This window comes from Medicago sativa, chromosome 8 (assembly GCF_051527215.1).
Source record: "Medicago sativa cultivar Bolivia chromosome 8, Bolivia_mono, whole genome shotgun sequence".
Lineage (NCBI taxonomy): Eukaryota > Viridiplantae > Streptophyta > Magnoliopsida > Fabales > Fabaceae > Medicago > Medicago sativa.
In genome coordinates, this window is record NC_140756.1 from 32,000,577 (window position 1) to 32,017,180 (window position 16,604).

Sequence of the window (16,604 nt, forward strand, 5' to 3'; positions counted from 1 at the left end):
GCTTCGTGCCACGAAATTTCCAGAGATGAATCTTTGTCCCACGCTTCCTTCAACGTGCCACGAACGTCACCAAATGTGGCACGATGCTTCATTCTTGGGCAATTTTCCTTGGTTTCTTAAATTTTCTTCTCTTGAGCTCTCGTTCCTGTTTTGGCTTGATTTCACCATGAATTCATTGCAGTTGACTCTCTAAATGCTAAAATAAAGACCTAGATAGAACTAAAAACTAATGTTGATGCACTGTCATCACAACCCCAAACTTAAACCATTCCTTGTCCTCAAGGAATCAATTTGCAAATGGAAAAATCGCAGTGAGATAACAACTTACCAACCAATGATATGCTTAAAAAGTTCACTCTTTTCCGGTGTAATGATGTACCGGATGCCTAGCTCTTTCCTCCAAATCCACAACTCCACGCAATTGTTTGAATAGGGTCACACAATCATCATGCAGGTCTGCTGTATTACCATAAGCTTGAAAAATTTCTAAACTGTCAATCAAAGTCAGAGTCAAGTACACACTTTTAAGGTCTTTCAGGGTTATAACGGGGCTTAGGTGAAAGGTGGATATAATTTGGGAAGTAGTTTTTTAAAATAATGAAGTTAAGCTCATACTACTTGGATATCTTTGATAACAACACAGAAAACCAATCTCCTTCCTTTCAAATTTAAAACAGAAGAGTACTAGAGAACTAATTCTTTTGAGACATATAAACATTGTTGGTCTCCTATACAAGATTCTTTTCTTTTCATTCATTTCATTTTTTTTTCTGCACATTTTCAAGTGCTTTTCAAGAGATAAAATATAAAATTTTTGCCATTTCCTTTCTCTTGGTTCTCTAGTACCCCCACCCCAAACTTAGTAAGTTGCTAATTCCAGAAGCAACCCCAAACTTGAACATTTCACAACCTAAAGAGCTTACTTCAAACAAATAATTGGGACATTCATTCCTAAGGTCTTCTAGGTTTGTAATGTGGCTAGTCACCGAACAAAAAGGATCTATACCTAATGGCTCAAATTGGCTTTACAAAGGATAAATAATGCATAGATCAAGGTAGGCTCAAAAAGGCTGAAGGCACCAAGCACTTTGCCTTAGTGTGTACAAAACAAGACCAATCAACAAATAGAGAAATATCGCAAGTTTTAGAAACAACAGTTGCATGGAACACTCATATATGTAAAATTGAAAAAAAATAAAAATTTGGCTATGGACCTTACAAGTTGAGATATCTGGGAGTTGTGGCTACCTAATTCCTTTGCCGAACACTTCCCTTTGAATCAATTAGGCATCATCCTCCTTGAACTCTTTGGAATATCATTGGTATAGCACTGTTATGAGACTGATAAATTTCCACAAACAAACAGATTCATTAATAATAAACACATGAAAGCATCACAAACGGGGGCAATAAAGTTAAACAACGACGCACCAACATAATGTTCAAACGAAATAAAAAGTACATCAAAATAAAAGGAACAAAATACAGAAAGCTAAAAAATAAAATTGGACTCCAAGTCCATCACTGCTCATCATCATCAGTGGCCTCCGGATCACCCTGCAAGCCGGCATAAAACTCATTCACGCTCTCATCACTAGCTGCCTTCCCACGAGCGAAGTCAGATCGGAGACGACCCTCTCTCTCACCAGCACGTCTCCTCTGCTCCACAAAGTAGTCCTCCATGTTGGCCTCAGTGCCAAACCTATCAAAACCATTGCTCTGAAGAGACCTCTGACAGTGCTGATCAGCAGCAAGAGACAACTCCGCTCCAAAGTAAGGACCGTCCACATACAGCTGTGATGATGTATCCTGGGCCCAGCAAGCCATACCACCTAAATAATCCAACATCATCGGGTGTAGTGGTGGGCATTGAGGCGCATCCTCTTGCATAGGTTGTGCCTGAGATGGTCCTCCACTCTCTCTCTGAACCGGTGGTCCCTCATGACCCTTCTTCTTCTCAAACTTCACCATAGCGGTATCATCAATGTCTCTTTTTGACTTTAACATGATGTCCCCATGCTCCTCAGGAACACCCTTCGCCTTGCACAATGCGTTGATCAAACAAACATGTCCCAAATGCACTAAAGTTCCATAATCTGCCATTTGTTGAATGCTCAAGTTGATCAAACGCCCCCAAAAATGATCGCTTCCACTGTTGGAGTAAGCCCTAATATCCAATCAAAATTGATTGGGTTTGGCTTTGTATCATGATATTGATATAAATATATATTGTGAATATATATAATAATAAGTCATTTCTTTATTGATTTTGTTTTGTTTCAAAATAATAAAGTCCCTAGAATAGTTAGTCCGTTTAATGGAACATTAAGTATAACTTAATTGTGAGACCCCGTTAAACATAAGGAAACTATTCTAAAAGTATCCGTAGTCAAGCTTTATTGAGAAGTGGGATATCATTAAAGCATAGAGACTATTATGTGGGTAGACTGATGATCACATCTCACAGATCATGGATAAAGAGTTATCAAGTCTTCACATAGATATAAATATTAGGAGTAATACTTATATTGGATTGACCCACCGTGAGAATACTACATAGTATGTTATGAAAATGTCATAAGATATTCTCACAATGATAATAATGTATATCGCTCTTAGACCTGAAACCACTATGATCCCTAGATGTGGACTCAAGTGCTTTGTTGCCATTCCAACGTTGTCTGTAAAAGGATAACCATAACGTTGGTTGATGGGTACTTGATGAATCATGCTGAGGGACATGAGTGTCCTAGATGGGATTTGTCCCTCCTCATAAACAGGAGATATATCTTTAGGCCTCTTGATGAAATATGACTGTAAAATTGCATGGCCATTCCGAACTAAGTCAATATAAGATATTGGACTTATTCGTTATTCAGTATATTTCGGAATCAAGGAATATAAACATTGATCTATACAAGGGTGACAATATCTATGCCTTGGGATCAATAAAGATATCGAGACAAAGGAGTAAGTGTACACATGAGTATTATCATGGAAAGGTTTCGTCAGTTCACTTGACATTCTTGTCACTTGGGTAGCAATGATGTGTTTCTAGATACCGCTCATTGTTTATAATATTAAATATTAGATTTAATATTATTGCCAACGTGACTAGAACCTATAGGGTCACACACAAAGAACAGTCAAAAGAGAAATATATAAGTATGACTTATATAAGGGGTGCGTTTAGTAAATAACGCTAATTAGTTAGCAAAATTACTAAACTCGTTGTTGGGCTTACTGAAGCCCAATAGTGACTTATGACTTGCAGAGCACACTAGAAGTTCTATAAATAGAACTCTGGTGCTGAAGTTTTTGGTTACACGTTTTGAAGCAACCCATTTCTTCTCTGCACTTCCAATTCATTGGCTAGCACCGAGTTTTGGAGGAGCACTGTTCGTGTGGACTTGCTAGTGGCTTTGCTGCTTGCTGCTTGCTTGGCTGTGATCGAGATTCCAGTTTCCAGTTCCAGCTTTCAGATTCCACAGTTCAAGGTAACAATCAAATCACTGATTCATGTTTGAATTTCGTAATGATCCAAGGAATGAAAATCGAAAATTTTCCGCTGCTTCTACTCCATTCTTCTATTCGATTTTCCTTCATCCACAATGTATAACCTCTCCATAGGCAATTCAGAAGTAGCGAACACACTCTCCAAAGTAGAATGAATGAATGAAGCCCAAGCCTTGTATTGTGGCTTGAGATCCACCACATCCATCCTTGTAGGAATCCCAGTAGCTCTAGACCGCACATAATCCACTCCCACCTCCCCAATTTCATGCAAAATCTGCATTAGCTCATCATCAGTAGGAAAATTCCTTTGACTCCTCGACCTCCTCCATTCCACATGACAAGCTCTTGGAGGCTTCAACCCTAGAAGTGCATTGATGGCTCTAGGGCCGTAATCAATCTTCTCTCCACGCACAAAGGCAACATTATCCTTCCTTCCATAAGCATTTGCAAAGAATTCAAGAGCAATAGTACGGTTGCCCTCTTTAGTAACCAAATTGTTCAACCTTTTCCACCCAAGGGCATTCATCGTAGTTTCAAATTGTGGGTACCTCTGGAGATTGACGAAATCGAACTTACGTTCGCCAGAAAACTTGAATCCTTTGATTTTCTCGAACCGTTCGGCATGCACATCATCTTCGAATTTCTCATAAGTGGGTTCAGGTGGTGGTTGGGTTGATTGGGTGTTACGGGTTGTTCTGGAACGTTTGTGGGATGATGAGGCCATTTGTAGAGTTAGAATAGATGGTTTGGATGTTTTGGGATTGAGGAAGATGAAGATTGGTGGGTTAGGGTTTGTGAAATAAGGGTTAGGTCTAATTTGTGGGGAGAAATTGATTAGTTTGATGAAGTAATGGGTTGGAATGTTTGTAAGGATGATGAAGATGAATGAATGGTGGTTAGGTGCGAGTTTGAGAGGTAGAGAATGGGTGAGACGAAATTTGGGCAGAGTTTTGGTAAGGGAGAATGAAATAGTGAGAAATTTGTGAGCTAGGTATATATAGAAATAGGTCCTTCGTGCCACGTTAGGTCATGGTCGTGCCACGAAGCTGTTTGTAACGGTCAAATGATTTCAAAACTTCCCACTCACGTGCCACGATGAATAAAAACGTGGCACGATCATCGTTCTGGGTAGAAACGTGCCACGATCATAGAACCATCGTGCCACGTTCTTAGTTCTTCCAGCAAACGTGCCACGTTTTGAGAGTGTTCGTGCCACGAAATTTCCAGTGGCGAACCATGTTGAAACAACTCTCAAAACGTGCCACGATGAAGAACAGTCGTGCCACGTTTGGTCTAGACTTAGAAAAAAAAATTTCTTTTTAGTTTTCTAAAAATATTTTTGCTGTTTTTGTTTTATAAAAATGCAGTAAATAAATAAATAAAAACAATACCTGAGCGGATCAAAATCCGATGGGTTGCCTCCCATCCAGCGCTTCTTTACCGTCACTAGCTTGACTTATGACGATCCCTAAGGATCAATTGACATCTCTCCCTCTTCCTTGCTTGGGAGCCCACCTTCATGGTTCAGTCTCAGCTGTTGTTCTTTACCCTTTAAAGTTTCTTGTATACCAGACTTCCTCAGTTCCACAGTTTCATAAGAAGGCTTGTTCCTTACCAACTCTTTGTTATAATACCTCCTAGCTCTTTCTATTGTATCTGAGAAAATTGAAAGCATACACCATTGAAAGGTAGCCGGCCCATTCTGCATCCCAAAGGGGATTTTCTTATAAGCCAATACACCACATGGATCAGTGAGAGTAGTCTTCGTCATATCGTTCCAAGTTTCCGATCCTCCATACTTGTTGTTAATGGTTTCCCCAGATGATTGTTGCTGCTTTTGTTCCATACTTGCTTTAACTTGTTGAACATACCCCTTCTCCTCAATATCTTCAACAACTTCTTCACTCTCTATAGATTTAACAATTGATCTTTCCATAGGTTGAATGTGTTGAAATTCAAAGGAGTTATCTTCGACTATTCCTTCAACAACGTCAATGCGGTAACACTTGTGGTTTTCATCTTGGTGCTTCATTGCCTCAAAGATATTGAACACCACCTGCTCCTTATGGAATCTCAACATTAACTCTCCCCTTTCAACATTAATCAAAGCACGATCAGTTGCAAGAAAAGGTCTTCCTAGTATGAGTGGTATTTCTTCATCTTCAGCCATATCTAGGATCACAAAATCTGCTGGAAATACCAAGTCATTAACCTTGACTAGCACATCTTCAAGTACACCGAAAGGATAAGAGAGTCATTAACCTTGGCTCACCACATCCCAACTTCTTCATCATTGAAAGAGGCATCAAGTTGATACTTGCTCCCAAATCACATAAAGCTCTATCAATGTCTACCGGTCCAATGGAACAAGGGATAGTAAAAGCACCAGGATCCTTCAACTTAGGTGGCAACTTCTTTTGGAGAATAGCACTACAGTTCTCTGAAAGTGCTATGTTCTCATCATCTTTAGGCTTCCTTCTTTTAGTCAACAAGTCTTTCATGAACTTAGCATATAAAGGCATTTGATCAAGAGCCTCACCGAAAGGAATGTTCACCTGAAGTTGTGAGAGAAGTTGCATAAACTTCTTGAATTGACATTCCTCCTTCTTCTTTTTCTTGGCTAAATGAGGGTAGGGAAGCTTCACATATGATGGAACAACTTGTTGCTTATCTCCATCCTTCAATATTTGACTCTTCGACTTCCTCAAGATTAAATCTTCATCAATTAAATTCTCACTTTTTTCTCCCTCTATTTTTTTCTTCCTTTTGTTTTCAACTACTCCATGATCACTTTCTTTTTCAACTACACCCTCATCATTTTTTTCAACTTCACCATTTTCCTCCACCTCAACTACATCATCAACCTTCTTTGGAGCTTTCGGAACTAAAGGTGTCAAAACCTTTTTGCTCCTCAATTCAATAGCATTACAAGACTCATTCTTAGGGTTATCTTTAGTGTTACCTGAGAATCCGCCTTTGTTTTGTTTAGCCAATTGCTTAGCTAATTGCCCCAGTTGAGTTTCAAGCATCTTCCTAGAAGCTTCATTGTTCTTTCTTTCAGCTTCTTGACTCTTCTTCATCTCTTCAAAGTTGCCTTGAGTCATCTTCATGAAGTTCATCATAGTTTCCTCAAGAGCTGAAGGCTTTCTTTGTTGTTGTTGAGGAGGAGCAAGCATCTGAGAGTTCAAAGCGTTGTTATTTGAATAGCTTAGATTGGGATGCTTGCTGATTCCTGGAGTGTAGTATTGATTTTGCCTTTGATATCCTCCCATGTAGTTAGCTTCTTCACTAGACCCTTCAGGCACACATTCACCATTGGGATGTTCTTCACCGCATAGATCACATTTGATTGCAGCCACTTGTTGTTGCTTGTGAGCCAAAGTGAAGCCTTGAAACTCCTTAGTTAGAGCCTCGATTTGTTTGTTCATAGCTGATTGGTTAGCAAGGATATCAGTTTGTTCACTTACCCCAAACACTCCTCTTTCTTTCTTTTTTCGCTTCAGCACGATACTCGTTGCTAGCCATGTTTTCAATTAAAGCTTGAACTTCATGATCAGTTTTGCTCTTGAGACTACCTCCCGCAGAAGCATCTAAGAATATTCTAGTGTTTGGTGTTACCCCCTCAGTGAAGATTTGGAGGTATTGTTTCTCGGTGAACTCATGATTAGGGCATCTCTTAAGAAGCAAATTGAATCGCTCCCAAGCATCATATAATGACTCACCTTCTCCTTGCTTGAAGTTAGAGATCTCCATCTTCTTTTCCCAATACTTAGACATAGGGAAATACTTCTCTAAGAACTTCAGCTCTAACTCTTCCCATGTTTGGACAGTCCCATTGGGTATAGTCAGCAACCAATCCTTCGCTCTTCCGGTCAAGGTGAAAGGAAATAGCCTGAGTTTCTTTTGTGCATCGGTCACAGTAGCAGGTTGTACACAAAACTCACATGTTTCAACAAAGCGGCTTAAGTGTTCATGTGGGCTCATGGCTTCGGTCCCATCAAACTGTTTGTCTCTCAAACCGTTGAGGACAGTTGTCTTGATGTCGAAAGCTACGAGGTTAGCTGGTTGAAAAGTATGGGTCAGTTGATCGCGATGAGTAGCTAACCCGTAGTCTCCTAGCTTAGGTCTAGGTGGTACAACTCATTCACCTTCCATAGTTGCAGATTTAGGAGAAGAGATCGTTTCAGATTCAGTTGAGAGTGGCTCCGGTATTTGTTCTCGAACACCCGATGGAACGGACTGAGCTAACCTTTGCGACCGGACAGCTTTCCGAAGTGCTCTAGCAGTTCTTTCAATTTCCGGATCGTACTCTAAGTCGTCTGAGCTTTGTTTACCTCGCATAAACAGCAAAATACCTTAGTAGCGATGCACGATAAAGAGTAATCAAATGAATACTGAAACAGAAAAATAAAAATTAAAAACGGAAAATTAAATTGCAAAAACCCTAAATTATAACGTAATTGCCTTGTTGAAATAAATCAACAGTCCCCGGCAACGGCGCCAAAAACTTGATAGAGATCTGGCAAGTGTACCAAAAGCTATCGAAGTAGTAAAAATATCGATCCACAAGGACTGTGTTAATTTCAATTGTAGCAAGCGCGTTATACGTTAGGATGTGTAAAGTTTGTATTTGGTTGCCCTAGGCAGTAAGGTTTGGTTTTAATCAGGTTTGATTAAAGTAGAAAGAGTTTGAAAGAAAATTATATTGAGATGAATGGTTAAGCCGGTGAATCCACTATTGCTTTATATGAAAAAGTCTTCCTCTCTCTACTCTCAATTACTACTCAGTTTTTACGATAAATTAACTAAGTGGCTTTGATCAATCTCTCGCATCAAAGCCCTTTCCTAAGTTATAACCCTATTAATCTCTTAACGTGATTGAATAACTGCGGAAGCAATTTTGGAACGTTAATTCATGTATCATAACCCTCAATTTCCTATCTCTAGGCTCCTAGTGTTGAGTTAAACAAAATTACTATTTCAGGATTAAAAGCTAGGGCTAGTAGTCATTCAATTCCTAAGAACAATTCATGTGATTGCAAGAAGCTAGGACTAGTAGTCATACAAAACAATAATCATGAAAATCAATAAACACAAGTAATTCTGAATAAAAACTGAATAACATTGATTATAGAGAGAGTTCAACTACAAAATCATATATCACAAAAAAGTTTCATCATGGCTTAGCCAAAATAAAGGTTTAGCTACTCATAGCTAAACAATCATAAGAAATAACAAGAGAAAACATACATAAATCTAACCAACGGGGTGTTGGTATGAGATTCAGGGCTCGTTCCTTGGTCTCCTGTCGTCCTTAGTGCTCAAAATCGCAATAATAATCTGTACCCAAAACCCTTGCTAGCAGCTAGATATTTATAGAAAGAAATTAGGGTTTCAGAAAAAGCCCATCATCGTGCCACGTTACGGGCTGGTCGTGGCACGATGCTTCATTAATCCTACGTGGCAGCAGACAAAATCAACCATCGTGGCACGTTGCATATTGCTTCGTGCCACGAAATTTCCAGAGATGAATCTTTGTCCCACGCTTCCTTCAACGTGCCACGAACGTCACTAAACGTGGCACGATGCTTCATTCTTGGGCAATTTTCCTTGGTTTCTTAAATTTTCTTCTCTTGAGCTCTCGTTCCTGTTTTGGCTTGATTTCACCATGAATTCATTGCAGTTGACTCTCCAAATGCTAAAATAAAGACCTAGATAGAACTAAAAACTAATGTTGATGCACTGTCATCATCTACATTCATCACAATATTACATTACATTCTAGCAGGACAGTCTTATAGATTCTTGTGATTCATACCAAGAAGTGTATTTGTTTGGATCGTTGGAAAATACTTGTTTGCTTTTACCTAAAAAATAATTAGATTGGGTATTTGTTGAAGAAAAAAAAGTTAATTGAATCCAATTTGTGTCTCAATGGATTTTGTGTGTTTGAATTGGATATCCTATGTGTCCAATAACAGAGCCTACGTATCTCTTGAACCAGATAGGACCACAATGCGTGACAAAAGTCTCCCACAAGAGATTTAACACCGTTGCATTTTCAAGTGTTCTTATGTCTCAAGGAATGAGAAAGAGAATCCACATTAAGGTTGGAAATATCTATTACTAACAACGCACATGGTATAGGTTTAAGTATTTTGCAGAAAATTCCAATGAATTCTACTAACATTGAGACTTTAAGAAGATAATCCGTGTAAAACATAAAAGGACAATGTCAGAACTATGAAACCAAGTAACAAGATGATGCAAACTAACACAACACCAAAGAAAAAAGTTAGTTCAAGTTATTGCAATCTCAAATACAGTCGAGAAATAGATGGTTATAACTTATAAGCATCAAATCAACAACATAACGGTTACACTGTATGTTAACAATTTATGACCACATAAATAGATCAGTTTATAGATAGAAAGAACCATCCAAAAAATTGAAATTAATAAAGGAAAATTCTTATGATCAAACATTTTCATAATTCAGCATGAGCATTTAACAAGCCACTTTAAGAAGTAGAATCCTAAATGCCATGTCATATATCTCTTCGGAGAAATCAATGAAAAGAAGTTAACTATATCTTCATCCAATTGGAAGAATGCTTTATATATGGAATAGTATGGAACAACTCTCTGCTCTAACACTAATCTCCTCAATCATCCTGCTACTTAAGTTATACCAACATATTTCGCCGTCTTTTTTTCTAAATAGTATATTTCCATTCTTCCCCAATTCAATAGGATTCTCAAGGCAAGGGAAGGTTTCAACAATAAAGAGTTTAGTCCATGATTCCATTACACCGGGTTCACCCAAAATTGAAATGTGATACGTAGATGTCTCTTCATAATTTGAGATGAAAGCAATAGACCCATTCAATATCATTAAGTTTCTCCATACCAAAAAATTATAAGAACCATCATCGATGTATGAGGGTGTGGTTGTTGTAACGAAAGATTCATTGTTGAAGTCAAATGGCAATAAAAATATACGTGGACTTCATTGATCCAACCAATGAGACATCCCATCCATGTGCACTTCTTCAGTTCCGGTATAAGTCGGAGGCATATGATCCATGTCAATTTTTCTCCAAGAGTTTTTGCGTAGGCTATATATCACCCAGAATGAAACACTTGAGTGAGGATCATCAAATGGTCTGCAAGTTGTGAACCGAATCACCTTAAAGTCATCTTTAACACAAGGTTTCAACAATAAAGAGTTTAGTCCATGATTCCATTACACCGGGTTCACCCAAAATTGAAATGTGATACGTAGATGTCTCTTCATAATTTGAGATGAAAGCAATAGACCCATTCAATATCATTAAGTTTCTCCATACCAAAAAATTATAAGAACCATCATCGATGTATGAGGGCGTGGTTGTTGTAATTAAAGATTCATTGCTGAAGTCAAATGGCAATAAAAATATATGTGGACTTCATTGATCCAACCAATGAGACATCCCATCCATGTGCACTTCTTCAGTTCCGGTATAAGTTGGAGGCATATGATCCATGTCAATTTTTCTCCAAGAGTTTTTGCGTAGGCTATATATCACCCAGAATGAAACACTTGAGTGAGGATCATCAAATGGTCTGCAAGTTGTTAACCGAATCACCTTAAAGTCATCTTTAACACCGTTATAACAAACAAGATAATTGATGTGATTAACATACGACTGATGAGGTACACAAAAATCAGGAATGGAAGGAATTGTCTTGAGTTCATTGGTAGTTGGATTCCACAAGGTAAGTTTCTCAATTCCATAGTAGTAAGAATGCATACAAAGAGTGCCATTAACACTCGTTGAACCCAAAATTTCAAAACAAGAGGCATCCACTTCCAAATCATATGGTGGGTCATCATTGTCCTCTTGAATAGGTTGTGTGTCATCCCCATCCACTTTTGGCCAATCTAATTTAACTCTATTCTCAAACCTTTCCCCAAAAAGCAAATACAAAACATGTTCTTGACGTCTTGTCAGATTTAGGAGAAGAGACATATCATGATAATAAGAATGGTCCTTTGATAAGAAGTTATTGCGGTGCATAGTCATGCAAATAAGAGAGACCATGACTTACGTGCGCATCCAAATTGTTTTAAAGATTTGATGGGAAGTTTTGACAGAACATAAAATGCAATATCATCGGGTATATGTTTGCTAACCTCAACATTTGATGGAATCATCATCGAAATCTCCATCATCTCTAACAAAAAACGTAAGTTGAAGAAACAATAATCAATAATAAATTTGGATACAACATTCAATTACAGATCATCCACAAACCAAATTTATTCAATCATATCTCAGAAATCAAAACCCTCTTCTAATTACCCAACCAAAAAATAAAAAATACAAGTTTATATACATCATCATCAATTTAACAACAATATCTATAAGCTTCACCATCCAAAATAAAAATCCATCAAAATATTAACAGAAAATCATTCCACACACATTTGATCGGATCAACAAATCCATTGTTAAAATCATGAACCTTAACAATAAAATTACAAAATAAAATATTAAAAGTATAAAATCAGATTTAGGTTTAATTCTCTACTAAAAAAGCAAAAATTAGTGAGGGAAATTTAGAGAGGGAAAATGTGAAATCCTTCTCTAATTCCGTCACTAAATTTTGCGACCAAGGAATTTGTGAGGAATTTTATTTCTTCCGTCACTAATTTCCCTCTCTAATTTTGCTTTTTCTTGTAGTGAGGGAAATTAGTGACGGAAGAAATAAAATTCCTCACAAATTCCTTGGTCGCAAAATTTAATGACGGAATTAGAGAAGGATTTCACATTTTCCCTCTCTAAATTTCCCTCATTAATTTTTGCTTTTTTAGTAGAGAATTAAACTTAAATCTGATTTTATACTTTTTAGTAGAGAATTAGAGAAGTACCATCAACAAGAGATTCTTTATGGTTCTTCAATTCATCATCATCAACTTCTTCTACCTCAAGCTCAAGTTGGGGTTCCCTGTTCTATTGGTACTAGATGGTCTAATTGTATGGTGCTAGCTAAGAGATTGTCTTGTATTTGTTCTCATATTCACAGGGATGGGAATCAAGTGGCCAATGCTTTGGCCAAAAATGGTCAAGGATTAGCCCCTTTTGCCTCCCAATGGTGGGGACAACCCCTTAGCTTTATTTTGCCTTTTCCAGTTGGAGATAAATCTAAGCAGCCTTTCCAAAGGTTCTCTTTTCAGTAACTTTTTTTGTATGAGGTTCAGGCCCTATCCTGTCTTTATTTTAATTGCTTGATAAAAAAAAAAATCACCATCTTCTTCTACTACAAAGAAAAGACACTTATCTTAAAAAAAAATTGAATGAGATCTTTACAAACACTATAATAAAGAATAAATAATATATAATAAAATGTAAATTATATAATAATGTTTTGTAAAAAAAAAAGGTCAATATAATAGTATTTTTATTTTACTTTTGTCAAGCAAAATTTATTCTTATTTATTGTGGTTTCAAAAAGAATATTACTTCCCTTAGAAATATAATAATATTACTTTTTGGTCAAATACAACTATATTATGATGATAAATAATATTATTTAAAAGAATTTTATTGATATTTATGATATCTGAATGTAAGTTTTTTTTTTCGTTTTGACAAAATATTTGATTTTTTTTTGAAGGAGACAAAATATTTGAATGTAAGTTGGTTTTGATTTATATACATAATTGAAGATGAGAATGTTTTGAATCATATGTTTTGTGAATGTTTTGAATGTAAGCCAATGAATCAAGTGGGCCAACCCTCTTTGACCCATGAATCAAGTGGGCCGACCCTCTCTGACCCATTTATATGAGCTGGTCCACCAGGTTAAGGCGGGCTGGGCCGGACTGGCCCAATTGACAGCTCTAAATATAATTAGGGTTTTAAAAGGGTACTCTTTTCACTTGCCACTGCTACTCACTCTCACACTTTTATCTGCCGCCGCTATCCCTAACCTTTTCACAACTTGTTACTTTCACATTTTGTTGTTCCTTCCATTCCACCAATGTAGAAAAAAAGCTGCCATGAGCGAGCCCTTGGTATGTTTAACTACACACAGGTACGCCTCAGATCTAATTCCACTTTCTTCATTTTTTTTTTTTGCATGTATTAATTTTAATTTGTCATCTGTGTTCTTCTAATTTCTGCTATAATTGTTGCAGCTTCATTGTAGAGATCAGATGCTATTTCTTAATAATTATTTCAATTTCTTGTGGTCGTCTACAAACCCCTATCTTTGGTGGTCGAGTGTAATTTCTTTGATTAAAAAAGTGAATGTGAGTCAACAAGTCAGGAGCTCAAAAGGATGGCTCCATAAAAAAGGTACTCAATAATCTACTTCAGATTTTATATTTATGTTTAGGGTTAAATCGTTGGATTCTAGTAGTCACATTCAAAATTTTCATCTTTTTTAGGTATTGACACCGATCCCATTATTATATCCATCATTCAAGCTGCCTGAGCCTGTTCTGTTTGGCGTAGAAGTACTGCTAGTGGAGCTGTTAGGTAGAGTAAAAGAAAAAGAGGATAATTTATTCTACATATGGTATGTTTCTCAAATCTGCTCTCTTTAATTTCTCTCACTTCCATTTTATAATATTTTGCTTGTGCTTTGTGTGAACACTAAATAATATACAAAACTAGAAGTTGTTATTTGCATTATATTTTGTGACCCCTAAGTCTGTACTTTAGTTTGCATCAAACACACTCAATATCATATTACACTTTCAGAAGAAAAAGTTGTCATGTTTGCTTATATGTTTTCCAACTCTGATAAATTGGATTACTATGGTGCAGCATCTCTCATGTTCAAGTTGTTGGACGACCAATCTCTCCAGCATTTATTGTGAGCAATTGTGAACGTGGAAGGTGTAGCTTGAGATATTTACCTCATCAGCATACGGGAGTTTGGTGTCGGTGCCGGTTTATCGGAGGTGGCAGATGGGGTGATTATTAATTACTTTTACAATGGCAGTTTCAAAGAAATAGTATTTTGGAGACATTATTTTAAATGGTATTATCGATTTTTGATTTGGATTTACTATATCATCAATTACATTTTGAGTTTATTTAAATAAAAATTTGAAACTTAATGATATCAACATGTTTCATTTGGTCCTTGTAAATGTTTTTAAGCACAAATTAGTTGTCTAAAAAAAAAAAATTTGTTGCATTGTTGTTACTAATCAAAATGAGTGTGCTAGTGTGTTTTCGACCTCAAGCCAATGAGGTTATGTCTAGTAGAAACTTGAAAGTACCAGTCTCATAACAAGGAGAATCACAGTTGTTGGAAGATACTTCGTATCTAATATCCACCAAAAAAATATTAGTAGCCACCACCATCTAAATTTGTAGAATAGGCAAGAACTTTAACTTTTTGCATAACTGTTAAGAATTGTGTGTTGTATGAGTATGTTATGAGATATAAGTTTTTTTAAAAAACATTTTTGAAAATTAGTTTTATCAACAAAAACTTATGCTAACGTAAAAAAAAAAAAAAAAAAAACTAATATTATTAGTTAAGCTTTGACTTTCTTTGAGGTATGCCTGAATAACATACACATATCATTTGTACTTTTCATATTTATTAGGTATTGACACTCATATTTATGTTTATCCTGAAAGAGATGAAACTCTCATCTACTATATAGTGTATCAAAAAGTAAATGTTATGCACGAAATGTTGGCACTAAGGATTTTGGTACATGGTGATATGTGTGATGCAGGGATTGCTGTCAGCTTCCCAAGAAGCAGCTTCTCATATACCCATTCTTCATCAACCTTTGGTCTGCTAAATTCATTCTAGAGATGGTGGATCCTAGAATTTTGCAAAATGAAGGGGTTGGTTATATTTTGAATCATTGGCCGGCTCTTCGAGGCGCTGTTGATTACCAACAAGGTGGCAATAACTCTCACCTCAAAGCTGAAAAACTCATTGACGAAATCCGTTCTTGGTTCACTAAATCTAATGGTAAAAATCACTTAATTCCCATTTATAACTCAAAATTTGTTTTATTCTGATTCTATTCATCGTTCCTTCCCAGTGCCGCTTCATATCGATGACTTGAAAACCCTAATCTATGAAGGCATGGTTGCTGCTTTCGATCTAGAGATTTGTGATGGACGCGATGGAGATGTATGTTGTTTTCATTTTAAACACTTATTTGTGGCATTACATTATTGATTTATTAATTATATGTTCGTTAACTCTTCTAATCAAAGATTTAAATCGATATCGAGTCGAATTTTTTCCTACATTTTTTAGTGCTGACTTAGAAAAAATTAGTACTTTCTGACGTGAATCAAAAATAGTTTTTTTTTCTTTATAATATTTAGGAATCAATATTTTTTCTTCATTTAGTGTTATACATTTATTGGGAGCCATAGTTGGATGCTATTCTCATTTTCAGGTGAAACAGTACATGATTAATGCCGCTATGAAGTTTGACAAGTTAGCACATCCAGCACATCCAGACAGAGGAAGACCATCACCCATGTTGGAAGGGAGGCAGAATTAATGCCTCTATGAAGTTTGACAAGTTAGCACAAGAAAATAAATAATAATGTCCCTGTCTGCACAAGAGGCAGCCACATATTCTGCTCAAGCATTTTCTGAAGTGAAAGCCATCCTAGAGGAAGTTGAAGAAGCAACAGAGGTAAAAGTTTGTGTGAATTTCCATGAGTCTGCATATATATGATGTTTAGAAACTAAATAATATTGTTGAATTTTCATCCACTACTGTTTGATAGTGTTTTCTTCTACGAATCAATATTCATTGAAATAGTATTTTTAATTCTTAGAAAAATAAAAATATTATCCTCTTGCAGCAGTACCGGAGAGAAAATTAATTAGTATTCATGTAAAGAAATAATTTTTTGAATACTCTCCACCGATGTATCTTTTTCTTTGAATGTCTATCACTTGTCTGTGTTGTATTTTGGTTGCTGTCTCATTATTGTCCAGATACTGAGCAACATTTCTCTACATATCCCTTCATCATACACTATGTGGAGTATGCTAAGAAAAACCGAGATAATAGGCAAAGGCTTAACTAGAGGAGAGGATAA

At 36.5% G+C, this 16,604-nt stretch overlaps 1 protein-coding gene across 1 annotated transcript; it reads right to left on the bottom strand.

Annotated features, from left to right (window-relative positions):
* Positions 1–10,964: 10,964 nt before the first annotated feature.
* Positions 10,965–11,528, bottom strand: LOC146898467 (F-box protein At4g22390-like). Its single transcript, XM_085736566.1, has one exon. It carries the CDS (start codon positions 11,526–11,528, stop codon positions 10,965–10,967), a length of 564 nt encoding a protein of 187 aa, XP_085592692.1.
* Between the last annotated feature and the right edge of the window lie 5,076 nt (positions 11,529–16,604).

Coding starts and splice junctions, on each gene's coding strand:
- LOC146898467 (XM_085736566.1), bottom strand. CDS start 11,528: ATGTCTCTTCTCCTAAATCTGACAAGACGTCAAGAACATGTTTTGTAT.